This window comes from Salmo salar, chromosome ssa13 (assembly GCF_905237065.1).
Source record: "Salmo salar chromosome ssa13, Ssal_v3.1, whole genome shotgun sequence".
Taxonomy (NCBI): domain Eukaryota; kingdom Metazoa; phylum Chordata; class Actinopteri; order Salmoniformes; family Salmonidae; genus Salmo; species Salmo salar.
Genome location: NC_059454.1, coordinates 30628686 through 30656673, shown reverse-complemented (window position 1 = coordinate 30656673; position 27988 = coordinate 30628686). Strand labels below are relative to the sequence as shown.

The 27988-nt window shown below is 43.5% G+C and overlaps 1 protein-coding gene across 4 annotated transcripts in view; it reads left to right on the top strand.

Annotated features, from left to right (window-relative positions):
* The window catches only part of cfap74 (cilia and flagella associated protein 74), a 49696-nt gene that overhangs the window by 4008 nt on the left and 17700 nt on the right, over nucleotides 1-27988 (top strand). For 3 of the 4 annotated variants that reach the window (XM_014135417.2, XM_014135415.2, XM_014135414.2), the window contains exons 8-22: nucleotides 24-134; nucleotides 385-487; nucleotides 1018-1175; nucleotides 1307-1529; nucleotides 1813-1962; nucleotides 3091-3255; nucleotides 3377-3495; nucleotides 8752-8818; nucleotides 8915-9004; nucleotides 9253-9450; nucleotides 9687-9822; nucleotides 10116-10270; nucleotides 15475-15597; nucleotides 17725-17846; nucleotides 25817-25945. In XM_014135417.2, the coding sequence (XP_013990892.1) occupies nucleotides 24-134; nucleotides 385-487; nucleotides 1018-1175; nucleotides 1307-1529; nucleotides 1813-1962; nucleotides 3091-3255; nucleotides 3377-3495; nucleotides 8752-8818; nucleotides 8915-9004; nucleotides 9253-9450; nucleotides 9687-9822; nucleotides 10116-10270; nucleotides 15475-15597; nucleotides 17725-17846; nucleotides 25817-25945 (2049 nt within the window). The remainder of the gene's footprint in view (nucleotides 1-23; nucleotides 135-384; nucleotides 488-1017; nucleotides 1176-1306; nucleotides 1530-1812; nucleotides 1963-3090; nucleotides 3256-3376; nucleotides 3496-8751; nucleotides 8819-8914; nucleotides 9005-9252; nucleotides 9451-9686; nucleotides 9823-10115; nucleotides 10271-15474; nucleotides 15598-17724; nucleotides 17847-25816; nucleotides 25946-27988) is intronic. The other variant, XM_014135416.2, reaches the window with a different exon arrangement.

The following is a 27988-nucleotide window of genomic DNA, read 5'->3' as shown; positions in this document are numbered from 1 at the left end:
TGATGTTGTTTGTCTGTTAACAGGAGGCAGGCGGCCACACAGAAGGAAGAGGAGACTCACTGTCAGAGGACCACAGAGCTGGCCCAGGCTAGCCACCAGAAAGCAGCGCTGTATCTAAAAGAGACTATCAACAGGTAACCGCTGTGTTCAACCTATTAACAGGTAACCGTTGTGTTCAACCTATCAACAGGTAACCGTTGTGTTCAACCTATCAACAGGTAACACATATAAAATGAGCATATAGAATGTATTGAACTTAGCTATGAACTCGTGAGAGAGTTGATAACCAGATATCCCGTAGCAGTTTATAATTAACATCATATCAAATTAATGTATGCACCCTCCTTCACTCTTGAGTGATCGCTACGTCCCTTTTGTGTCCAGGATGCATCGGGAAGAGGCAGAGAACGAGCAGCAGAGTCGAAGGCTGAGGCAGAAAAGGATGCAGGCAGTCCTGTCATTGAAGGCCAACATTGCAGCCACCAAAGTAAGCAGTGGACATTTTTTTGAGGGTGAACATGAAATGCCACGACCCAAGGCTATTGTTTAAGCATTGAGTAGAGTTAAGATAAGAGCGCTGGTCCTCAGCTCCTAGCTTGTGTTTCTGAGGGTCCAGCATAATGGAAAATAGCAATGGGCATCGTCACATTGTCATGAACACAAGGTGACACAATTACTTCTGCCTTCCAATGGAGGGATTTAGACCTCTTGGAGTTCCTCAATGGAGTTCTGATTTAGACCTCTTTGTACGATTTAGTAGTTTAATCACCTTGACCAATTGCTACCGTATTAGTGGAGTGAACACAGTGTGATGGAAGCCCTCATTGCACGATTTAATTTCTAATTGATTACTACAATCATTGCATCATTGTGTTCAAATCACACAGTATATTCCCTGCTTAAAGAAGCGTCAGTATTATTCTTACTGAAAGCCTAGTTTCTGTTTTGTCTTCAGGGACGAAGGGGAAGTGTCATCCCTCCTTGACCTTGTTCACTCTACATTTGTGTTGTTTCCAGGAGAGCCTGCGAGCCCAACAGACGAGGGCCAGAGCCCAGGCTCGGAGACAAGAGGAGGAGGAGAGACAGCTGAGAGAGTCCCTACAGACACAGGATATCAACAGCACCAAGTACATCTACCAACAGAAAAAGCTCCAGGAATTCCACCGAAAGAAAGAGTGTGTTCTTCTGATCAATCTACTTCTCTCTCCCACTCAATGAGTGGGTGTTTTCTTCTCACAATAACGCGCCAAGGAGAAATATGATCCTATTTTGCTCACAATGGCTTGTTGTTGTGGTCGTTTTTCAGAGAATTTCAGGAGAAGCAGAAATCCAAACGGGTGGAAATTGTCTCCAAGTTACTGCTGGAAGAGGAGTTGTTAGAGAGACGTAAGAGGCACCATGCTCTGCTGTTCCCTCCCACCCAAGTCAGCCTTGTGGAGAGGTTGGCAGGGCAGGAGAGATCTCCAGAGAAGCTCCTTCAGAGCCTTGATCCACAGCCGGCAGAAACAAAGGAAGAGAAAAGAAAACGAGTGAGTGGAAATATCACAGACGAAAATGAAGAATTCAGACTGCTGAAACGAGTCTAATAAAACAAATTGGTACACATGACATGAAAACTCCATAAATAGTTGGCTATTTTTCACAGCAGTTAGAGGGTACCTAATACCCTCTCGTCATGTGTGTATGCGTGTATGTATGTATATATGTATGTGGGCAGAGTGTTGCACATCTCACTCTGAAGGCACGTTGTGACAGCTTGATGTGTCTGTTTTCGACCATGAGCATCCACACATCCCCTCACGTCCTTCCCAGCAGAACACAGTGTTTAGTGACAGCAGCTCTTCATCAGAGCTGTCTGACCAGGAGGAGAGCAGGGACCTGGAGGAGGACCAGGGCCTCACTGACAGCCTGGCGCAGCCTGAGTTCACTGGCCTCTGGGACCAGACACGTCAAGTTCACCAGGTACCATTTTAATGACACACATCATCATCAACTCACAAATACAATCATATTGAGATTAGACATGATGCTCAACTCTATTTCCTTTTTGTGTTCCATCTCAAAATAAATGTATATCCATAAGTATAGTAAACATAAGTAATTTGTTCTATAGTGTAATCAGTCAAGCCTTATAGGCTTGTGGTAAATCTGAAAACACAATTGACCATTGAGAACTATGAAATAGTAAGTGAGAAATAAATGTTAAACTCGGACTGGTACCACTAGGTCATATTGTATAGAACAGGAGAAAGGATAGCTTTAGAACTGCTCTACTACTCCCCAGCCAGCAGCAGTGGGTTGCCTCTACTGCCTCTCTCCCACTCTTGAGATCCATGGCGACAGACATCACTTTTCATTTGCTGGTGCCTTGGAAGCCTCCAACGGAACATGACAGTCATTCAGGCCAGATAGTCCTGTGTGCGAGAAGTCATGCGGAAAGGTTTTTACTTTTCACATGCACTTCTGCAAATGATGTCCTCATAACATCACGACACATGAGGATTGGGTTGGGAGCTGAGTTGTAATGAGAAAAGGACCATAGGCCAAAATTACTCAGCTCCTTAACTCTTGAGGGTGAGACTGAAATCACTGCAATTTTCCTAAATGCATATCACATTAGCGCTCTCCCTCAAAGGCTGATGTCTTGTTTATGTCTGGATGCATCCTTGCCTGCCTTGATTAACTGAGCAGGACATGAATGGCCTGTCTATGAGAATTCAGAATGGTCTACACTGGTAGACATTAACTACAGGCCAGTCTCTACAGTACGCTACATATTATGCAACTACTGTGTACAATCATACACTATTAATGTTTTGTTTGTAGAGTTTATCTACTGTAGTGTACTTGTGAATTTAGTGCTGCTGCCTCTAAGTAATTGTTAACATATTGTTTATTTCATTTGTTCCATGGCATGGTGTTGGTTGCATTGGCCATGCCCTCTTGTGCCAATATGGCTTTGAAAGAAACATAAGCCAAAATGTTATATCTGTTTGTCTAAAATTCAAGCTGTAGTATTTCAATATATAGATATTTTTCAAATTTGAAATATGACCTGAATTGGTGTTCATTTCCCCCCTGATTTTCCAGAGCACTCCAAATAAAGATGCTAAATCATTACAGTCGCGAGCAGAGAGACAGGATATGTCTTTGCTGCCGGTGGGGAAACCTCCAGTGGCTGGTAAAAGAGTTATACAGGGGAAGGAATTTAAAGGCTCACTTTTCATCAGTAAGCCAGAAATCATCTTCTTCAAGGTACATTGTTCTGCATTGTGTAACTATTTATTGTATTGCAGAACATGCAGTTATTTCATACTGTGCAGTCATTTCAGACAAAATGACAAACGGTATTTCACAAATCCAAATACTGTTGCAGGATTTTGATGTGGGACAGACGTACAAGAAGAAGGTCATCCTGACTAATGTCAGCTACACAACCAATTATTGCAAGTTACTTGGTGTCACCATGGAACTGATGGATTTCATTTCTATAAGGTGAGCGTTATAGCCTAAGTTCCATGGTAGGTTGAATTGGAACAGAAGTGGAAAACAACTGTCTTGCTAAGCGATCAAAACCTGTTACTCATTTCTCGTAGGCTCAGAAAAACAGGGAATAGTTCATGTATGGGTCTAGGGTCAAATTGTTTTACAATCCTTCAAATGGTCAAATTAACAATTTAAGGTCGGGTAATCTGATCCTAGATGTTTGGTTGGGTCCGCACAACTTCTCCCTCGAGCATCCACCCCCTCGCAAAGCCTACACACTAGCTCAGTCTTGGTAATGTGTTTCTCTGTCCCGAGCCTCCCACCCACAAACAAAGGAGGATGAGTGTTACACATGGGTCCCACACCACTCACTCTATCCCTTTCCAGAGAGATAGTGAGATAACTCGGACTTTATGCAGTTATGTGGGCCTCTGCTCTTTCTGCCTGGGTGAGTGAACTAAGTCCTCGTCCTCCCAGGCTGCTGCTTGCTCACAGAGCCCAGTCAGAGTGTCTCGTGGTTGGGTTGGTTGGAGCCTTGGCAGGGCCTGTCTGCACACATCGACTCCACACTCCACAACACAGACACACACACTCTACTTCTCAGTGAGCTGTTCAGCTCAGCTCACCCATTACTCTGGGGTGCCAGTGCCACAGCCTATCATCCACCAGTACTGTGACCCAGAGGAGGAGGAGGATCCTTCATTGGGTCTATAGTACGCTGTAGTATCACTTTTGAAAAGGTAGATTTGAATGCCTTAATGGAATGTTGTTTTAAATCCCCGAAAAATCTGTACCCAATAGATTTTCTGGTGAAAATGGGGATGGATTGCTATAATGTACTATAATGCAAGTAATATGGTTGTTGTGATTGAAAAAAATAAATTGGGGACTGTTATGTAATCTGTAATGTGGATTTTAGTATTTTGTTTTGGAGGATTATTCTTTTAAAATGTTATTTAAAAGGCCTTAAATGACCACTATGTTCAGGGCTTAAGTATCTGAAATCAACATTTGCTCAGCGGTAGACAAACGTTAACCAAGAACATGCTCTGATTTTTACACGCCGCCCGTCCATCGTTCTTTCGACGCCCCCTGAAATTCTAAAAATGGCTCCCCATCTCTCTTCCCCCCCAGCGTAGCTGTGTGTGCGCCAGGGCTGATTCTCTCTGCCATGTCTGAGCCTTACTGCTGGGACTCTGCTAGGTGGACTGCCCAGGCTCTGCCAAACGTTACTAAGGCGTTATACACATTAAAATGCAGCACTTTTACAGCTTAAACATTTTTTTAATAAACAATTTGGCTTACTTACATCCTTCAGTGCTTTTAATGCTACTGCCTAAGACTGAGCCAGAGCCTGAGATCGTTCCAAAATGGACACCTGACTTGTCGTATGGCTCCTCTCTTCTGGTTAATGTGACAGGACTCATGTTTTGGCACAGCACCATATGTAGCCATCAGGCATGTTTGGGTGTTAGCACTAGGTAGTTCATCAACATTGTTAATTGATTTGTTATGGGATCAGTGTCACCCAGGAGGGTTTGATAATGTATATGCCAGGCAGTCATACTGCACCTATTGGCTCCTGCCAGATATTTTTAGTCTAACTGTAAATATGGCCTGATTTACTGTACTGTTCACCACACGTCTTCAGCATGCTCTCACTCAACACTCAATCCCTAGTGAACTGTTCTCTTTTTTCTTTGAAAACGTTTATTTTGAACCTAGAAAGACTGCCTCCCTCGATTTTTTCCTTGAGTGGATGGTCGGGGGAGGAACATAGTTATAAATAATTTGTACACTGCAAATTGACCGCAGTAATCCCGAACAGATATAGTATTTGACAGAAAATTGAATCATTTCAAACCTTGATTACATTGGGATACGATCACATATGCCTCTCTATTTACAGGTGGGAATACTTGGGAACAGATTTCCTAAATTATCACTTTGCGCTGATTTCCTAGTGATTTTACAGTCTTTTATGTCCAACATCAACAACAAAAAAATGTATATCCCCCAAAATAAATCACTCCCGGCCAAATTTGGCCCGCAGGCCTCCTATTGGGGAACCCTGGTATAGGTAGATACAGTAGATAGTATATACTTTGTTAAAGTGTGACTCCTCTTATTGAGACAACAGATGTTGGTTGTGTTCTGTGATCCTGCCTGTGAGCGTGCCTATTTTGGCCGCTTTCATTCATTTCCAGGGCACAGAAGGCTACTGTCGACTGTCTTTGACTTTCAGTAGTTCCAATATGATCATGTAAGTATGTAAATAAAGGCATAGTATATATATATATATATATATATATACACATACACACACACACACACATGCCCAAAATCTGAAGAAAAAAATAATATATATATATAATTTTGAGTTGATTTCCTGGTGATGTTAGTCTTTTATGTCCAACAACAACATAAATAATAATAATAATACAAATATATTTCTCAGAAAACTTGGGCGGCCAAATAAAATCCCCAGAGGGGCACCTATCATTAAGCCATAATCACACAATAGTTTGATACTGATTCTCAGCTTGTGCTCTACAGTCTTCTTTACTGTTGTGCTTATGGTTGTTTTTTCCAACTCATTGTTTATCTATTGAATTTTGAGAAATTCTCCTGCGGCCTTTTCGCTCCACCGTATCGATTGGGTAGCCTTTTATATCTTTTGGAGGCTGGAACATTTGGAGTGCTCCAGGGCAATCGCTTGGCTCTGTCTGGCATGTGTCAACAGATACACATGTTGCAATTGAATATTTGGGATACTGGCTTTTGCCTCGAGATCATTTTTTAAAACGTGGTCATCAGTATGCGCTAGTAGGATATACAATATCAGACATATGTGATGTTTCCTAATTGATTAGGAATTTCTGAATACGGTTTCTTACATCAGTAGCTTTAAGAATTGAATGCTAACCTTTGCTCCTGTTATGTTGTGCCGATCATATATCTGAATAACAGCTTAATGTCAACTTTTGACCCCCCCTGTTTTCAATTATATTCCTTTTCTTTTCCCTGCAGACACAACATCCTTTAGTATTGAAATAGTTCTGGATGCTTTTTTTGTAGAATGTTGCTGTTATATTCATTTTGAACTTGTCTTACTTGTTTGCTTTTTACACAGAACTTAGCACGTGAAACTTAGCACGTGGAACTTAGCATGTGGAACTTAGCACGTGGAACTTAGCACGTGGAACTTAGCAATTAGTTCACACACACACACACACACACACACACACACACACACACACACACAGTTGCCATTTCAATCTGCCTCAAATGCATCCATAACGTTTAACATGATCTGGCCAAATCTTCACAACCGTTGTGTAAATGGATCTGCAATATAATTCCACTGAGTATGGAGAATATCATGCTGTGTTGTCTCAATGGCTTTGAAATGTCTGTCTGCAGTATGAATGGCTGGTGCAGATCATAAAATGTTTTCATGTAAACTGCTCTTTTACAGTGCATTCGGAAAGTATTCAGACCCCTTGACTTTTTCCACATTTTGTTACATTTCAGCCTTATTCTAAAATTCATTAAATAGTTTTTTTCCCTCATCAGTTTACAAGGCCTTATTTAAAAGATAGTGAATACAGGTTTTTAGAAATGTTAACAAATTTATTACAAATAAAAAAACTATTGTATTGAGGTATTGAAGTATTGAGACCCTTTGCTATGAGACTCAAAATTGACATCAGGTGCATCCTGTTTCCATTGATCGTCCTTAAGATATTTCTACAACTTGATTGGTAAATTAAATTGATTGGACATGATTTGGAAAGGCACACATCTGTCTATACAAGGTCCCACAGTTGACAGTGCATGTCAGGGCAAAAACCAAGCCATGAGGTCGAAGGAATTGTCCGTAGAGCTCCGAGACAGGATTGTGTCGAGGCACAGATTTTTATTTAACCTTTATTTAACTAGGCAAGTCAATAAAGAACAAATTGTTATTTACAATGACGGCCTAGGAACAGTGGGTTAACTGCCTTGTTCAGGGGCTGAACGACAGATTTTTACCTTGTCAGCTCGGGGATTCGATCTAGCAACCTTTCGGTTACTGGCCCAACGCTTTAACCACTGGTCTACCTGCCACCCTTCTGGGGAAGGGTACCAAAAAATGTCTGCAGCATTGAAGGTCCCCATGAACACCGTGGTCTCCATCATTCTTAAATGGAAGAAGTTTGGAACCACCAAGACTCTTCCTAGAGCTGGCCGCCCAGCCAAACTGAGCAATCGTGGGAGAAGGGGAGGTGACCATGAACCCAATGGTCACTCTGACAGAGCTCCAAAGTTACTCCGTGGAGATGGGAGAACCTTCCAGAAGGACGACCATCTCGCCACACTCCACCAAACAGGCTTTTATGGTAGAGTGGCCAGACGGAAGCCATTTACTCAGTAAAAGGCACATGAAAGCCCGCTTGGAGTTTACCAAAAGGCACCTAAAAGACTCTCAGACCATGAAAAACAAGATTCTCTGGTCTGATGAAACCAAGATTGAACTATTTGGAGGAAATCTGGCACCATCCCTACGGTGAAGCATGGTAGTGGCAGCATCATGCTGTGGGGATGTTTTTCAGCGGCAGGGACTGGGAGACTAGTCAGGATCGAGGGAAAGATTAACAGAGCAAAGTACAGAGAGATCCTTGATGAAAACCTGCTCCAGAGTTCTCAGGACCTCAGACTGGGGTGAAGGTTCACCTTCCAACAGGACAACGACCCTAAGCACACAGCAAAGACAACGCAGGAGTGGCTTCGGGACAAGTCTCTGAATGTCCTTGAGATGCCCAGCCAGAACCCGGACTTGAACCTGATCAAACATATCTGGAGAGACCTGAAAATAGCTGTGCAGTGACATTCCCCATCCAACCTGACATAGTTCGAAAGGATCTGCAGAGAAGAATGGGAGAAACTCCCCCAAATACATGTGTGCCAAGCTTGTAGCGTCATACCCAAGAAAACTTGAGGCTGTAATCACTGCCAAAGGTGCTTCAACAAAGTACTTAGTAAAAGGTCTGAATACTTATGTAAACGTGATGTTTCACTGTCTAAAACCTGTTTTTGATTTGTCATTATGGGGTATTATGTGTAGATTGATGAGGGGAAAAAACAATATAATCAATTTTAGAATAAGGCTGTAACGAAACAATGTGGAAAAAGCCAAGGGGTCTGAATACTTTCCGAATGCACTGTATATCCCACTGTGTGTGAGATGCATTCGTTTGAATTGGGTTGAATCTTCTGTTTCAGCTTTGAGCCTCCTGGTCCAATATCAGCTGGGATGGCCTGTGACATGCAGGTCATTTTTCAACCAATGGTGAGTCAGTCAGACAAACAGACAGACAAGCATACCCATCTGTCTCCAAGAGTTATTTACCCCCCTAACATATTATCACCAATGATGTCCTTCTAGATGAATAAGGATTTGAAGGGAGAGGTCCAGTTTGTGTCAGCAGCTGGCCCCTTCTCTGTGCCCATCAGATGTACCATTAAGAAATGTGATGTGAGTACTAAGAAGGACCTCGTCTGAAGAGTGCCCATTTATCTTGGTATCCTACTACCTGCTGCCATCGGCATATTTCCTGAAATGGCTGCACACGGCCCTCAATTCTTCTATTCCTTATGTATAGTATTGCATTTACAATGTTGTGATATTCATCTCTATAAATGTACCCTCTCAAATACTGTGTACCTCATCCATGTGCTTTCTTAGTACTTATGCACCTTTTCATTGTGTCTCATGACTCCTAGCCGTCTGTGGACATCGACCTCATTGTCTTTGGTACCCACGTGGTGGGCCAGACCATTTCCCGGGCTATCACCCTGACCAACAGGGGGGCCCTGGGGACATGCTTCACCCTGGTGTCCTCCCCCTGCCCTAGCCTAGCGCAGTCCCAGCTCCAAGCCCAGGCTCATGCCTTGTCTGAGACCTCCTCCGCCAGCACCGAGGTGAGAACCTGACCCTTGATCCCAGTCACATGCATGTCCCTGTGTCATATCAGGTTTATAGAAACATTACAGTAATATATACTTTTTTACCATGAGCAATTGATTCCTATGTCCGGCTGTCTTGTTAGCGGCGTGCACTGTAATTTGAATATATCCAATAGACACTGCTCTGGCCAGTGCTGGACAGTGGTATAGGGGTTTTGTAAGTGTGTGTGTGTGTGTGTGTGTGTGTGTAGCTTTCACAGGAAAGGAGCACTTCAATAGCAGCAGCCTCTGACAGCCAGGAGAGCCCTGCATCACGGGACTCAGGAGAACTCAAATCAGAGAGGAAGAGTCAGGAACCCTTGCTAGTCTCAGACTCCAAACAGTCAGGTAAATGAAGCACACATGTCTCTGATGTGTAAAAATGAAATAGTTAAACTCTCTACTCAGCATGTTTTTTTAAACCTGATTAATAGATGCTTTGATAATTATATCAAAGCTCATGTTATCAGTCGTCAGTAAAGTTTGTCAGATCAGTGATCACCTCCGGGAAAGGAGGAAGGAAAGTTTCCCTTGCAAATATTGGAGAGTGGGTGTGTGTGGATGCATGCTTGTATGTACGTGTCCTTGTGTGTGTGTGTGTGTGTGTGTGTGTGTGTGTGTGTGTGTGTGTGTGGTATTAGGGGCCCAGACACCTGCTGTGTCAGAGACCCTGGGGGGTGTGGAGGCTGCCTCAGGAAGACGCAGCCTGGCCTCAGAGCAGCAGGAGGGAGGCCCGGCCCTCAAGACCAGCACGGAAGAGCCCTCAGACAGCAGCAGTGACATCACCATCGGAGAGGTACAGCACCTTTGAGTAACTGCTATAGTGTTGCTATATCAACACTGGAAAATAATTACTACGGTACAACATCAGTTCTTTGTAGAAGAGACTGGAATGTTGAATGAAGAACAAAAGTTTAGTCCAATTTTTAGTCCATACATTTGAAGTCGGAAGTTTACATACACTTAGGTTGGAGTCATTAAAACTCGTTTTTCAACCACTCAGTTTACAGTTTACATAACTAAGTTGACTGTGCCTATAAACAGCTTGGAAAATTCCAGAAAATGATGTCATGGCTTTAAAAGCTTCTGATAGGCTAATTTACATAATTTGAGTCAATTGGAGGTGTACCTGTGGATGTATTTCAAGGCCTACCTTCAAACTTAGTGCATCTTTGCTTGACATCATGGGAAAGTCTAAATAAATCAGCCAAGACCTCAGAAAAATAATTGTAGACCTCCACAAGTCTGGTTCATTTTTGGGAGCAATTTCCAAATGCCTGAAGGTCCCACGTTCATCTGTACAAACAATAGTACGCAAGTATAAACACCATGGGACCACGCAGCTGTCATACCGCTCAGGAAGGAGACGTGTTCTGTCTCCTAGAGATGAACGTACTTTGGTGTGAATAGTGCAAATCAATCCCAGAACAACAGCAAAGGACCTTGTGAAGATACTGGAGGAAACGGGTACAAAAGTATCTATATCCACAGTAAAACGAGTCCTATATCGACATAACCTGAAAGGCCGCTCAGCAAGGAAGCTGCTCTGACAGCTGGTGCTTAAAGCTAGTGAAGGAGATAAGTGTTTCCAGTTTCAGAGATTTTTGTAGTTCGTCCCAGTCATTGGCAGCAGAGAACTGGAAGGAGAGGCGGCCGAAGGAGGAATTGGCTTTGGGGGTGACCAGAGATATACCTGCTGGAGCGCGTGCTACAGGTGGGTGCTGCTATGGTGACCAGCGAGCTGAGATAAGGGGGGACTTTATCTAGCAGGGTCTTGTAGATGACCTGGAGCTAGTGGGTTTTGGCGACGAATATGAAGCGAGGGCCAGCCAACGAGAGCGTACAGGTCGCAGTGGTGGGTAGTATATGGGGCTTTGGTGACAAAACGGATGGCACTGTGATAGACTGCATCCAATTTATTGAGTAGGGTATTGGAGGCTATTTTGTAAATGACATCGCCGAAGTCGAGGATCGGTAGGATGGTCAGTTTTACAAGGGTATGTTTGGCAGCATGAGTGAAGGATGCTTTGTTGCGAAATAGGAAGCCAATTCTAGATTTAACTTTGGATTGGAGATATTTGATGTGAGTCTGGAAGGAGAGTTTACAGTCTAACCAGACACCTAGGTATTTGTAGTTGTCCACATATTCTAAGTCAGAACCGTCCAGAGTAGTGATGCTGGACGGGCGGGCAGGTGCAGGCAGCGATCGGTTGAAGAGCATGCATTTCATTTTACTTGTATTTAAGAGCAGTTGGAGGCCACGGAAGGAGAGTTGTATGGCATTGAAGCTCGTCTGGAGGGTTGTTAACACAGTGTCCAAAGAAGGGCCAGAAGTATACAGAATGGTGTCGTCTGCGTAGAGCTGGATCAGAGACTCACCAGCAGCAAGAGCGACATCATTGATGTATACAGAGAAAAGAGTCGGCCCAAGAATTGAACCCTGTGGCACCTCCATAGACTGCCAGAGGTCCGGACAACAGGCCCTCCGATTTGACACACTGAACTCTATCAGAGAAGTAGTTGGTGAACCAGGCGAGGCAATCATTTGAGAAACCAAGGCTATTGAGTCTGCCGATGAGGATGTGGGGATTGACAGAGTCGAAAGCCTTGACCAGGTCAATGAATACGGCTGCACAGTATTGTTTCTTATCGATGGCGGTTAAAATATCGTTTAGGACCTTGAGTGTGGCTGAGGTGCACCCATGACCAGCTCTGAAACCAGATTGCAAAGCGGAGAAGGTGCGGTGGGATTCGAAATGGTCGGTAATCTGTTTGTTGCTTTGGCTTTCGAAGACCTTAGAAAGGCAGGGTAGGATAGATAGGTCTGTAGCAGTTTGGGTCAAGAGTGCCCCCCCCCTTTGAAGAGGGGGATGACCGCAGCTGCTTTCCAATCTTTGGGAATCTCAGACGACACGAAAGAGAGGTTGAACAGGCTAGTAATAGGGGTTGCAACAATTTCGGCAGATCATTTTGAAAGAAAGGGTCCAGATTGTCTAGCCCGGCTGATTTGTAGGGGTCCAGATTTTGCAGCTCTTTCAGAACATCAACTGACTGGATTTGGGAGAATGAGAAATGGGGAAGGCTTGGGCGAGTTGCTGTGGGGGGGTGCAGTGCTGTTGAATGGGGTAGGGGTAGCCAGGTGGAAAGCATGGCCAGCCATAGAAAAATGCTTATTGAAATTCTAAATTATGGTGGATTTATCAGTGGTGACAGAGTTTCCTATCCTCAGTGCAGTGGGCAGCTGGGAGGAGGTGCTCTTATTCTCCATGGACTTTACAGTGTCCCAGAACTTTTTTGAGTTTGTGTTGCAAGAAGCAAATTTCTGCTTTAAAAAGCTAGCCTTGGCTTTTCTAACTGCCTGTGTATATCGGTTTCTAACTTCCCTGAAAAGTTGCATATCACGGGGGCTGTTCAATGCTAATGCAGAACGCCACAGGATGTTTTTGTGTTGGTTAAGGGCAGTCAGGTCTGGAGAGAACCAAGGGCTATATCTGTTCCTGGTTCAAAATTTCTTGAATGGGGCATGCTTATTTAAGATGGTGAGGAAGGCATTTAAAAAAATAACCAGGCATCCTCTACTGACGGGATGAGGTCAATTTCCTTCCAGAATACCCGGGCCAGGTCGATTAGAAAGGCCTGCTCGCTGAAGTGTTTCAGGGAGCGTTTGACAGTGATGAGTGGAGGTTGTTTGACCGCTGACCCATTACAGATGCAGGCAATGAGGCAGTGATCGCTGAGATCTTGGTTGAAAACAGCAGAGGTGTATTTAGAGGGCAAGTTGGTTAGGATGATATCTATGAGGGTGCCCGTGTTTACGGCTTTGGGGTGGTACCTGGTAGGTTCATTGATAATTTGTGTGAGATTGAGGGCATCAAGCTTAGATTGTAGGATGGCTGGGGTGTTAAGCATGTCCCAGTTTAGGTCACCTAGCAGCACGAGCTCTGAAGATAGATGGGGGGCAATCAGTTCACATATGGTGTCCAGAGCACAGCTGGGGGCAGAGGGTGGTCTATAGCAGGCGGCAACGGTGAGAGACTTGTTTTTAGAGAGGTGGATTTTTAAAAGTAGAAGTTCAAATTGTTTGGGTACAGACCTGGATAGTAGGACAGAACTCTGCAGGCTATCTCTGCATTAGATTGCAACACCGCCCCTTTGGCCGTTCTATCTTGTCTGAAAATGTCATAGTTAGGGATGGAGATTTCAGAGTTTTTGGTGGTCTTCCTAAGCCAGGATTCAGACACGGCTAGGACATCCGGGTTGGCAGAGTGTGCTAAAGCAGTGAATAAAACAAACTTAGGGAGGAGGCTTCTAATGTTAACATGCATGAAACCAAGGCTATTACGGTTACAGAAGTCATCAAAAGAGTGCGCCTGGGGAATAGGAGTGGAGCTAGGCACTGCAGGGCCTGGATTCACCTCTACATTGCCAGAGGAACAGAGGGGGAGTAGGATAAGGGTATGACTAAAAGCTATGACGTCCGGAACAGAGAGTAAAAGGAGCAGGTTTCTGGGTGTGATAAAATAGCTTCAAGCTATAATGTACAGACAAAGGTATGGTAGGATGAGAATACAGTGGAGGTAAACCTAGGCATTGAGTGATGATGAGAGAGATATTGTCTCTAGAAACATCATTGAAACCAGGTGATGTCATCGCATGTGTGGGTGGTGGAACTGAAAGGTTGGATAAGGTATAATGAGCATGGCTAGAGGCTCTACAGTGAAATAAGCCAATAAACACTAACCAGAACAGCAATGGACAAGGCATATTGACATTAAGGAGAGGCATGCTTAGCCGAGTGATCATAAGGGTCCAGTGAGTAGTGAGGTTGGTTGGGGTCACGGCGATTCAGACAGCTAGCCAGGCCATGGGTAGCAAGTTGGCAGAAGATGGACTGTTTTTAGCCACCTCGTGCGTTTCCGTCGGTAGATTAGTGGGGTTCCGTGTGGTAGAGGGGACCAATCCAATTGGCAAAATAGTTATAGTGGCCCAAGAAAATTGTCCAATAGACCTATTCAGATAGCAGCCGATAAGACAGCTAACAATTAGCGGGCCGCAGATGGGCGTTCAGGTTACGGCGCGACGGAGGGGCCAGTTGGATAACTCCCTCGGGCAGATAATGTCGGTAGTCCAGTCGTGAAGGCCCGGTGAGGCTCCGCATCGGCAGTAAAACGGGTCCGGATAGGTGATTGTAGCCCAGGAGTGGCTGATGCAACTCTTCAGCTGGCTAGCTCCGGAATAATTGATGTTTGCTCCGGGACCGACGTTAGCCAATAGACACTCGGATATCAGCTAGCTAGCTGCAAGATCCAGGTGTAAATGTCCAGAGCTTGTGGTAGAAATCCAGGGATATGGAGAGAAAATAGGTCCGGTATGCTCTGGTCTGAGTCGCGTTGTACAAAACTGGCGATAGCTGATGACCGCCAACAGTGGTTAGCTGAATACTAATGTTAGCCAGTGAACTGGCTAACTTCTGGCTAGCTTCTGTTGTGGATTTCAGATTTGAGGTGAATAATACTTAAACAAAAATAAATGGTAAGGCCCGTTGCAGGAGAGTGTTTTGAAGTTGAGTTTTTAGAAGAAAAAATATGCGAAGAAAAGATGTAAATATATACACATGGGACACGACAAGACGAGGACAAAGGACGTCTGACTGCTATGCCGTCTTGGATGACACCCAGCATTGACTAAAGTTAAAGTTTAAATATGACTTTGAAGTTTCACATCTGTATGACTATCATGAGATGTAGGGTACTATATTAAAACCAGCCCTAAAAAGATTTCACCTGGAGTGTATTCACTAGGAACCAAATAGAAGCAAATGGGCCAAAATGGGGAGGGACCTACCTGAATTTGTCCAATATGAAACTAGTTTTCATTGCAAAATGTTTTCCGTTGCAGAATGTTTTGCTACGATGTGCACTAATGAATACCCCTGATCCTGCACTTGATGATGTGACTGTTGTTGTGACATGTTCCCTCAAGACTTCCTCCCATGCCTAGGTCAGAGAGGGGGAGGTGGGCCCGTTTGAAAGTGTCAAGTTGGAGATCGTATTCACACCCACCGTACCAGGGGAGGCTAAGTTGGACTTCCACATCAAGTTCTCCGACCCAACCTGTGAACCAGTAAGATTTTCCTCATGATGTCATCATCATTACCTGAGTGAACTAAAACTACAGCAAAAGTCTATTCAGCCGAAGCTAATAGCCAAGCGTTAACTTATGTATGACAAAAACAGCTTTCCTCTCATGAGAATGTGTGATAGGAGTGATGTAGTCAATAAAATTATATTTACAATATACTATATAATTAAGCAATAAGGCCCGAGAGGGTGTGGTATATGGCCAATATACCACGGCTAAGGACTGTTCTTGTGCGCAACGCGGAGTGCTAGGACACAGCCCTTAGGCGTGGTACAGTGGGGGAAAAAAGTATTTGATCCCCTGCTGATTTTGTACGTTTGCCCACTTACAAAGAACTGATCAGTCCATCATTTTAATAGTAGGTTTATTTGAACAGTGAGAGACAGAATAACAACAACAAAATCCAGAAAAACACATGTCAAAAATGTTATAAAATGATTTGTATTTTAATGAGGGAAATAAGTATTTGACCCCTCTGCAAAACATGACTTAGTGCTTGGTGGCAAAACCCTTGTTGGCAATCAGAGGTCAGACATTTCTTGTAGTTGGCCACCAGGTTTGCACACATCTCAGGAGGGATTTTGTCCCACTCCTCTTTGCAGATCTTCTCCAAGTCATTAAGGTTTCGAGGCTGACGTTTGGCAACTCGAACCTTCAGCTCCCTCCACAGATTTTCTATGGGATTAAGGTCTGGAGACTGGCTAGGCCACTCCAGGACCTTAATGTGCTTCTTCTTGAGCCACTCCTTTGTTGCCTTGGCCGTGTGTTTTGGGTCATTGTCATGCTGGAATACCCATCCACGACCCATTTTCAATGCCCTGGCTGAGGGAAGGAGGTTCTCACCCAAGATTTGACGGTACATGGCCCCGTCCCTTTGATGCGGTGAAGTTGTCCTGTCCCCTTAGCAGAAAAACACCCCCAAAGCATAATGTTTCCACCTCCATGTTTGACGGCGGAGATGGTGTTCTTGGGGTCATAGGCAGCATTCCTCCTCCTCCAAACACGGCGAGTTGAGTTGATGTCAAATAGCTCCATTTTGGTCTCATCTGACCACAACACTTTCACCAGTTGTCCTCTGAGTCATTCAGATGTTCATTGGCAAACTTCAGACAGGCATGTATATGTATTCTTGAGCAGGGGGACCTTGCGGGCGCTGCAGGATTTCAGTCCTTCACGGCGTAGTGTGTTACCAATTGTTTTCTTGGTGACTATGGTCCCAGCTTCCTTGAGATCATTGACAAGATCCTCCCGTGTAGTTCTGGGCTGATTCCTCACCGTTCTCATGATCATTGCAACTCCACGAGGTAAGATCTTGCATGGAGCCCCAGGCCGAGGGATATTGACAGTTCTTTTGTGTTTCTTCCATTTGCGAATAATCGCACCAACTGTTGTCACCTTCTCACCAAGCATCTTGGCAATGGTCTTGTAGCCCATTCCAGCCTTGTGTAGGTCTACAATCTTGTCCCTGACATCCTTGGAGAGCTCTTTGGTCTTGGCCATGGTGGAGAGTTTGGAATCTGATTGATTGATTGCTTCTTGTGGACAGGTGTCTTTTTTACAGGTAACAAACTGCGGTTAGGAGCACTCCCTTTAATTAAGAGTGTGCTCCTAATCTCAGCTCGTTACCTGTATAAAAGACACCTGGGAGCCAGAAATCTTTCTGATTGAGAGGGGGTCAAATACTTATTTCCCTCATTAAAATGCAAATCAATTTGTAACATTTCTGACATGCGTTTTTCTGGATATTTTTGCTGTTATTCTGTCTCTCACTGTTAAAATAAACCTACCATTAAAATTATAGACTGATCCTTTCTTTGTCAGTGGGCAAACGTACAAAATCAGCAGGGGATCACCAACCCCTGAGGTGCCTTATTGCTATTTTAATCTGGAAGCCAACGTAATTAGAGCTGTAAAAATATAAGTTTTGTCATACCCATGGTATATGGTCTGATATATCACGACTTTCAGCCAATCACCATTCAGGGCTCGAACCACCCAGTTTATAATAATATATAATGTGTGAAGGCTAATGAGATGAATGTCCTTCTGGCTTATCCCGGAAACATCCAGGCACTAGTTTTGATTTACGGGTGCCTTGTCTATTCACAGATATCCATTGGGGTCCGAGGGATGGCTGTGTGCGTGCCCGTGTGGGTGGCCCAGCCAAGCATTGTCCTGAAGATCTGCATGTTCGATCGCCTCTATCAAGACAATATCGTGGTCCAAAGCAGGCGAGTCCGTCAATTGAGTTGAGAAGGTCATTAATTTACATTATGTACAGTAGACCTTGGCCTGGGTCGGAGTCTGATCTAGTGGACGTGCTGCCAACTGGGTTACAAATCCCACCTCTGCCCTTCCTCTCTGTCTCCCTCCATACCTGTATCCCCCTCTAGAAGACAACACATTCTTAAAAAACGAATGCAGTGTAATAGCACTTTTCTTGCTGTTTATACTTGACACATTTATATAACTTGTTTCTAGCTGCTGTTGCACATTCTGAGTGCTAGTCTAACACCGTCCCATTCAGCATGTGCTAAATTCTGTTTTTACAGAAAAACTGCTCACGAAAATCCCTTGCAATCACATGGACAGCTTACTCAAGCTTTTCTGAGATATAACTCAGCAAATGGGGACAATTTAGAATATACAGTTCATAATATTTAATAACGTGACCAAAAGCAGGGAAATGTATTAGGCTTCACTTACACCCACCAAACCCTGGGACTACTGTATCGGATGGGGTCCAAGGACCCCGGATAAGGTGCCATTTAAGATCTCAATCCCCTCTTTAGGTGGAATTGAGCAATAGCAAATCCTTTTTGATTATGAATGTTATACATTATGCCGAGGAGTTAAGAAAGCACTGCAGGACATAACGTTTATAAGGCATGTCTCTCCACACGTACGTCTTTGTGTCACACGTCACAGTGCGAGGAGGGATTTGTGGCAGCTGCCATCTGGAAGCTGGAGCGCACAAATGCATGTTACAATGACCGCAACAGTGACGCCGAGAACGCCAGCTTTTTAAACCCCCCCCCAAAAGTCCCCAAAAATAGACACCAACTAGCATCATACAATATGTTACGTTTGCTCTTTTACCAATGGTATAAAATAATATACTCTGGTGTACATAGAACTGCTTTATAGTTATGGTTGTGTAAAGCAGTTGACATATTTTGGGGGAACAGCGAGAGCAACACCAACCAGCATCACACAAAATGTCAACTTGGCTTTTGAGTCAATGATTTATCCACTTTTAGCATATTTCAGGTGACTGCAAGTTTCATCGCAAACACCAAATCAAATCGAAGCCATACATTTAAAACCATTTCCACTGACACCTGCTGGGGAGTCAAAGAAGATGACAAAGCAGACGACAATCTGCTTTTCCTAAAACCACCTCCTGCCCTCTTTCTTCCCTCACTTATTTATAACAATACCTCCTGTACGCACAACCATCCTCCTCTCACCCCGAGGAATGAGGCTGAGTTGATTAATGCATTTTGTTTCTGACGCAGCTCCTCTTCCTACAGAAACAATAGTTGTTCTCTCCATCGCCTCGCTTTTGAATGAAAGATTCCTAAAAATAGAGCATAAAGGAATGAGTGCCTAGGCATTTCTCCAGTGGCCCTCTCCTGAGTTGGTTAATTTAGGGTTTATCTTTTGATGTTGCCAGGAGAGGGGAGACATCACTGTAGTGCTGGTAGTGGTGGGGTAATTACTCAGACTCCCTGTGAGGTGTTGAGTATCCCATCAGGCCTTGGGCCACGTGGGTTTTCACCAAGTGTGCCATCTGGACGTGCAGGGGATGGAAAGTGGCACTGCTACAGTATAGCCATGGGCACCTTGACTAGTGACGTATGTTAGTAGAGGCCTTAGCCTTAACAAGTCATGAATGTTAAGAATTATTATTGTTATGGGCTAGCCTTGTCCCAGGCTATATGTTTGGCATGACAAGGAGTGGCATAATGGCACAAACAGACTGATACCCAGTCTATCCATGAGCAACTCTAGCACTAAACCACAGTTTCTAAACCCAGAGGCGCAACATCGCAAGACTTCCAGGAACACTTGCGAAACAGACCAAGCAGACCAGGCTGCGGTTTGGGGTTTGAGAAGTCAATGAAAATGTCTTCCTTAGTTGTTAATTTGATCAAAATCTAAAGGCACGACATAGATTCGAGCCAATGTCTTAAGTAGTTGAAAATGCAATTACTCAAACCTCGTGAAAGTGACAAACTGAGATGTTTTCATTTTTGTCAAAAACTACTTTATATCAAAGGAGCGGTTTAATTTGATGGCCTGCACATGCACAATTCGGCGCGAGACGACATTTAGATCAATAACTTGTTCTGTGAATGTGCTTAGCTAGCCAACGCCTACAGGTGTGATCAGAGATTCCTATTGGAGAAGCAGTTTTAGCCCATCTTCTAACTGTACTGTCTTTGACTAAACCTTCCCCACTCATGGGCACTAGCATGCAATTGGTGTGAGCGCGCTAGTCAATCAGCTTTACCTAAACCAGATGACAGTGTAAGGAAGTCCATCAGCTCCACAGCTATAAGCCTCCTGGATATATGGGGCTTAGGACTTTAACTAGTATAACTGAAAGCATTAAACCTCCACCAGCCATGGGCCTTATCACTAAACCCTATCTGGTCGAGCGTATTAGAATCTAATACCCGTGTAATACCCTTTTGATAATCATTAGATCACGCTCTTATCCAGTCATGAACGATGGGTGTCAGTTCAAAACCATAACCGGTGGAAAGCATTGGCACTGCAGGAGAACATATAATCATGACGTATGACTCATAGAATGAACGTTAGAGAGCTACAATGTTAGTTCTATGGAGAGTCTTTCGTCATGATTAGAGAACATACAGTAAGTAACCAGTGATCTTTTTACCCAGAGTCATAGTCCTGAACAAAAATATAAATGCAACATGTAAAGTGTTGCTCCCATGTTTCATGAGCTGAAATGAAATATCCCAGAATTCTTCCATACGCACAAAAGCAATTTCTCTCAAATTGTGTGCTCAAATTTGTTTACATCCCTGTTAGTGAAAATGTTTCCTTTTGCCAGGATAATCCATCCACCTGACAGGTGTGGCATATCAAGAAGTTGATTAAACAGCATGATCATTACACAGGTGCACCTTGTGCTAGGGACTATAAAAGGCCACTCTAAAATGTGCAGTTTTGGGACATCTGTGGCATTGTGTGACACGTTTTGAGGGAGCTTGCAATTGGCATGCAGGAATGTTCACCAGAACTGTTGCCAGAGAATTGAATGTTCATTTCTATAACATAAGCCGCATTCAACATTGTTTTAGAGAATTTGGCAGTACGTCCAACTGGCCTCACACGTGTATGCATGCCAGCCCAGGACCTCCACATCTGGCTTCTTAACCTGCAGGATCATCTTAAGACCAGCCACCCAGACAACTAATGAAGTTGAGGAAAATTTCTGTCTGTAATAAAGCCCTTTTGTGGCCTGGCTCCCCAGTGGGTGCCCTCCCAGACCCACACATGGCTGCACCCCTGCCCAGTCATGTGAAATACATAGATTAGGGCCTAATTTATGTATTTCAATTGACTGATTTCCTTATACGAACTGTAACGCAGTTAAATCATTGAAGTTGTTGCATGTGCGTTTATATTTTTGTTCAGTATACAGTGCATTCGGAAAGTATTCAGACCCCTTCACTTTTTTCACATTTTCTTACGTTACAGCCTTATTCTAAAAGAGATTATATAGTTTTTTTCCCCTCATCAATCTACACATAATACCCCATAATGACAAATCAAAAACAGGTTTTTAGACAGTGAAAAATCACATTTACTTAAGTATTCAGACCCTTTACTCAGTACTTTGTTGAAGCACCTTTGGCAACGATTACAACCTCGAGTCTTCTTGGATATGAAACTACGAGCTTGGCACACCTGAATTTGGGGAGCTTCTCCCATTCTTCGCTGAAGATCCTCTTAAGCTCTGTCAGGTTGGATGGTGAGGGTCACTGCACAGCTATTTTCAGGTCTCTTTAGAGATGTTTGATCGGGTTCAAGTCCGGGCTCTTGCTGGGCACTCAAGGATATTCAGAGACTTGTGCCAAAGCCACTCCTGTGAGGTCCTGAGTGCTCTGGAGCAGGTTTCCATCAAGATCTCTCTGTACTTTGCTCCGTTCATCTTTCCCTCGATCCTGACTAGTCTCCCAGTCCCTGTCACTGAAAAACATCCCCACAGCATGATGCTGCCACCACCATGCTTCACCGTAGGGATGATATTGGCCAGGTGATGAGCGATGCCTGGTTTCCTCCAGATGTGACGTTTGGCTTCCAGAGAATCTTGTTTCTCATGGTCTGAGAGTCCTTTAGGTGCCTTTTGGAAAACTCCAAGCGGGCTGTCATGCGCTTTTTACTGAGGAGTGGCTTCCATCTGGCCATTCCACCATAAAGGCCTGATTGGTGGAGTGCTGCAGAGATGGTTGTCCTTCTGGAAGGTTCTCCCATCTCCACAGAGGAACTCTAGAGCTCTGTCAGAGTGACCATTGGGTTCTTGGTCACCTCCCTGACCAAGGCCCTTCTCCCTCGATTGCTTAGTTTGTCTGGGCGGCCAGCTCTAGTCAGTGTCTTGGTGGTTCCAAACTTCTTCCATTTAAGAATGATGGAGGCCACTGTGTTCTTGGGGACCTTCAATACTGCAGAAATTCTTTGGTACCCTTCCCCAGATCTGTGCCTCGACACAATCCTGTCTCGGAGCTCCACGGACAATTTCTTCGACTTCATGGCTTTGTTTTTGCTGTGACTGTCAACTGTGGGATCTTATATAAACAGATGTGTGCCTTTTCAAATCATGTCCAATCAATTGAATTTATCACAGGTGGACTCCAATGAAGTTGTAGAAACATCTCAAGGATGGTCAATGGAAACAGGATGCACCAGCGCTCAATTTTGAGTCTCATAGCAAAGGGTCTGAATACTTACGTTTTTTTTGCCAAATTTGCCAAAAAATCTAAAAACCTGTTTTCGCTTTGTCATTATGGGGTATTGTGTGTCGATTGATGAGGAAAACAATTAATTTAATAAATAATAATAAACAAAATGTGGAAAAAGTGAAGGGGTCTGAACACTTTCCGGATGCACTGTACATGCAGTGCCTTCAGAAAGTATTTATTCCACATGTTGTTGTGTTAGAGCCTGAATTCAATATATTTTTTTTCTCACCCATCTACACACAATAGCCCATAATGACAAAGTGATTTTAGAAATTGTTGCAAATGTATTGCAACAATTTCAGAAATATCTCATTTACATAAGTACTCACACCCCTGAGTCAATACTTTGTAGAAACACCTTTGACAGTGATTACAGCTGTGATTCTTTCTGGGTAAGTCTCTAAGAACTTTGCATACCTGGATTGTACAATATTTGAACATTATTCTTTTTTAATTTTTCAAGCTCTGTCAAGTCGGTTGTTGATCATTGCTAGACAGCCATTTAAGTCTTGCCATAGATTTTCAAGCCGGTTTCAGTCAAAACTGTAACTAGGCCACTCAGGAACATTCAGTGTCGTGTTGTTAAGCAACTCCAGTGTATATTTGGCCTTGTGTTTTAGGTTATTGTCCTGCTGTAAAGTGAATTTGTCTCCCAGTGTTTGTTGGAAAGCAGACTGAACCAGGTTTTCCTTTAGGATTTTTCCTCTGCTTAGCTCTATTCTGTTTATTTTTATCAACAAAAAAACTCCTTAGTCCATGCCGATGACAAGCATACCCATAACATGATGCAGCCACCACCATGCTTCAAATATTAGAGTGGTACTCAGTTATGTGTTGTTTTGGATTTACCCCAAACATAACACTTTGTATTCAGGACATCTTTGCCAAATTTCTTTGCAGTTTTACTTGAATGCCTTTTTGCAAACAGGATGCATGTTTTGGAATATTTTTATTCTGTACAGGCTTCCTTCTTTTCACTCTGTCATTTAGGTTAGTATTGTAGATTAACTCCAATGTTGTTTGATCCATCCTCAGTTTTCTCCTATCACAGCCATTAAACTCTGTAACTGTTTTAAAGTCACCATTGGCCTCATGGTGAAATCCATGAGCGGTTTCCTTCCTCTCCAGCAACTGAGTTAGGAATGACACCTCTATCTTTGTAGTGACTGGATGTATTAATACACCACCCAAAGTGTAATTAATAACTTAACCATGCACAAGGGCATATTCAATGTCTGCTTTTTTTGTTCCACCAATAGGTGCCCTTCTTTGCAAGGCATTGGAAAACCTCCCTGGTCTTTGTGGTTAAATCTGTGTTTGAAATTCACTGCTCGACTGAGGGAGCTTACAGATTGATAATTGTATGTGTGGGGTACAGTTAAATCATGTTAAACACTATTATTGCACACAGAGTGAGTCCATGCAATTTATTATGTGACTTGTTAAGCACATGTATACTCCTGAACTTATTTAGGCATGCCATAAAGGGGTTGAATACTTATTGACTCAAGACTTTTTTGGTTTTGATTTTGAATTAATTTGTAAAACAATTCAAAAAACATAATTCCACTTTAACATTATGGGGTATTGTATGTAGGCCACTGAACAAAACATCTAAATGTAATACATTTTAAATTCAGGCTGTAACACAACAAAATGCGGAAAAAGTAAAGGGGTGTGAATACTTTCTGTAGGATCATTTTATTGTCCCTAAACAAAATCAATAGGGGAGCTTTTTGAGCTGCGTGTCTTCACTGTTCTTTCATGCACAATGACACACATGGCTTCTCTGCTGCCTATCAGCTAATCCTCTATCTTGTGGATTTATATTGAACATTTGTGTAAATTTGAAATATTTGTGTTGGTAAGAAAATAACACGTGGAAAAAGTCAAGGGATGTGAATACTTTCTGAAGGCGCTGTTGAGATCTCTTCATATGTCTCTGCTTTTACCTGCAAAATGAGGAGTTCACTAGACTGCTCTATCCAATTAATATCCAACAAATGGCCTTAATTGATTATATGTCTCTGAATTCCTGGGGCAGCAGTTTAAAAAGGTTGTCGTTTTGCTCAGGTAAAGACGGCCACTCCTGAATGTCCTTGCCTCCGGGAGAAGAGCCATCTGTTTGACCCCCTATTCAAAGTAGATCACTTCATTTAGGCATCGGAAAAAGGAATGAACGCACCCATTCGGCACCTCTATCGAATCAATTTCTTTGGGGGTTCAACACTTCCACCATTCAGTGGTCTCACTTCTGTATACTGGACGTGATGGAAAAAACTGACTGCACAGCGCTTCCACCGAGCGTGAGTCATTGAGTGTAGCTGTTGAGAGGGGAGCTCGTGTTGAGAGGGGAGCTCGTGTGTGTGTGTGTGTGTGTGTGTGTGGGTCTGAATACTTGTGTAAATAAGGTATCTGTTTTTTATATTTGCTAACATGCCTAAAAACCTGTTTTAGCTTTGTCATTATGGGGTATTGTGTGTAGATTGAGGAAATTGTTTTATTTAATCCATTTTAGAATAAGGCTGTAATGTAACAAAATGTGGAAAAAGTCAAGGGATCTGAATACTCTCCGAATGCACTGTATATACCTATAGACAACAATACATATGGAGGAACTTGGTGGGGTTTAGTGTGTGTGTGTGTGTGTGTGTGTGTGTGTGTGTGTGTGTGTGTGTGTGTGTCGTTGGCCGTGCGTGGAGAATTCCCTGGGTAGTGATCCATTTATATCACCACAGCTACAGAGGGAGGCTTCTCACCACCGACACAACCATCTGTTGGATGCCCCTGAAATTGGGTCACCTAAATTATCGGCTGGGAGACGAGGACATGAGTACATTGCAGCAGTACCTACCAGACCATTTGTGTTCATGTCCCTCACACACTCACGATCCCCTCTCCGACTTCCTCGTCAAATATCTACATTGTAACAAGGGGACATCCTGGGAGTCTGTTGTGTAAAGTACACTCACCTTTAAAATTTGCTTCGTGAGGGTCCTCTTAATTTAGTATCGACGCATGTAAAATGTATGCAACAAATCACAAACTGATGGATGCCGTCTTGCGCAGTAGCTTGGTGAAACCTGTTGTGTCATAGACATAACACCGCCCTAACTTACTAAATAGGCTCTCCTTTGAGTTAGCAGCCCTAACTAACTAGTACAGGGCCTAACCAAACAGCGCTGTTGTCTGTTGTATTGCAGAGCGAGCACAGCTCTTCAGCTGACATTCAAGGTGTGTCCGGAGCTGAGGAACCACATGGAGATCCTGCCTAAGACCGGCTACATCCAGGCCAGGTCCAGCTTCAACGCTAAGCTTAAGTTCCTGCCCAGGTAACCACACAGATACTAACACCAGAGTCATATTCATTAGTACACACAGTAGCAAAATCTAGCAAAATGCTTTGCAACGAAAAACAGAAACAAGCATTTCTTACTGGACAATTTCAGGTCGTCCCTCCCTGTTTGTCTGTTTTCTTCTGTTTGGTGCCTAGGTAATACAATGATAATGGATTTAGATCATGGGTAATTGATTGTCATACACCATGCTGAAAGTGTTATACATATATAAAATCTTCCCATACAGTATGTTCAGAATGCTTTACTCTAAATTCATGGTGTGAATATTTCAGACCAGATTCAATTTAACCTGCCTTATCTTTGTTTTACTGCCCGTTCATCTCTTATTCTGAAACTGGAGGCAGTTTACCTGGTCATTTTAAGTGGTGGACCGGTTTCTTTAAGTAATGGAATTGAACTTCAGTTTAATGGAAACACTAATGACAAAAAAACTTGCTACTGCCAGCAGTTACAATTATGAAACATGTCCTCCATCATCTTCACCAATTAAACAGCGCACTGCGAAGTGCAAATTGCTCCCAACACAGAAATGGAGTGCCGTGAAGGCTTCTGGTAATGTTTTTTAATGACTTTGAAGGACATGGTAATTTCTGGAAGGATGGGTGGGCTATTTTTAAGATGGTGAGGCTGAGTTGAGCTGCAGTTTGAGCACCAGGGGAACAGGGAAGACGATCTTCAGATGAGAGGAGTAGAGAACGCTGCGGAGATGGGGCGAGAGTTCCCTCTCACGCCTACCTTGTTTTTTTGGCATATTCATAGCTAAGAAGATTTTAGGTCTACTGATGGCAGTGGAAGATGAGGGAGGTTTTACATGACAAAAGTTAATGGCATATCGGATGGCTCGACTCCGGAGGGCTGGAGGGGAAGTGGGAAATGACAATAATCTGCCTTAGTGAATCAGAGAGAGGTTTAAAACCAGGATTAAGGGGAGAGAGCATTACTGCTGCCATGCTGTGGCGGGAGGCATGCCCCTCCTCTCCTTCTGTCTCTCAACATCTCTCTCTTATCACTCACTCTCCCCCCTATTTTCTCTGTTTCTCTCTCTCTCACTTTCTCTCTCTCTGTCCTTATCCCTCCATCCACCCATCCAGCAGTAGAAGACCTGCTTGCGTATCCAGTACAGTGCTTAGTTACATAACGGTCTGGGCCGACGCACAAAGCCCCATTCTGAGGTCTCTTGGAGAACACTGTAATCCTTAACATGCTCTAAGCTGCTAAAGAGAGCCTCAGCAGACAGGAAGTCCAGCCGGATACAAAAAGTTTGGAAAATATCACATGATCTCTGGTGTTAACAAAAACATACCTTCTGTCAAGCACATACACTAGCTAGGCTGTCACGACTAGCACAGCAACGGTCTGCAACTGGTGGGTGGGGGTTGTATGATGCATCAGCTCCAATTTTGATTCGCGGTAGTATTTCTAGATTCTATGTGTCTGTGTGTGTGTGTTTCTTTTGTTTTAAGCCGTTCGTGACTATGCGACATCTAAACTGGCAGCTCTGGTACTGCTAGATCCATGGCAGTAAGTTCCGTGTGAGAAGATTCTGTAGGTTAACCTCACCACACACAAAGGCAGGAAGGCAGGCAGGGCTGTTTCATCTTACTGCTAGCTAGATAAGTCATTTGTTATATATTCTTCAGACGGCCGTTTATTTCTGCCTCTTCTCCAATAGATTCTGACTGTGAGTGTAAATGTAGTGTACACTCCTGAACCACAGATGGATCACCCTCAGGCTACAGAGGGTTCGGAATCCTCCACAGTCCTAGAACTTTCTCTTTCTCGCTTTCTGTCTGTCTCGTTCTCTCTCTATTTCTTTGTCTCTCTCTCTATCATCTCTCTTTGTCTTTACAGTACATATCCAGGCCATAATATACATAGCAGTAGATAATCTCTTATAGCAGTTCATTGTGGGGATAAATAGCCATTTTTTTTTATAGTATTAGGGCAGATATTGATTACTTCATCCAGTTTTTTATATACTCAATATAATACGATCGGTTTTGCCTTTTAGCTAGA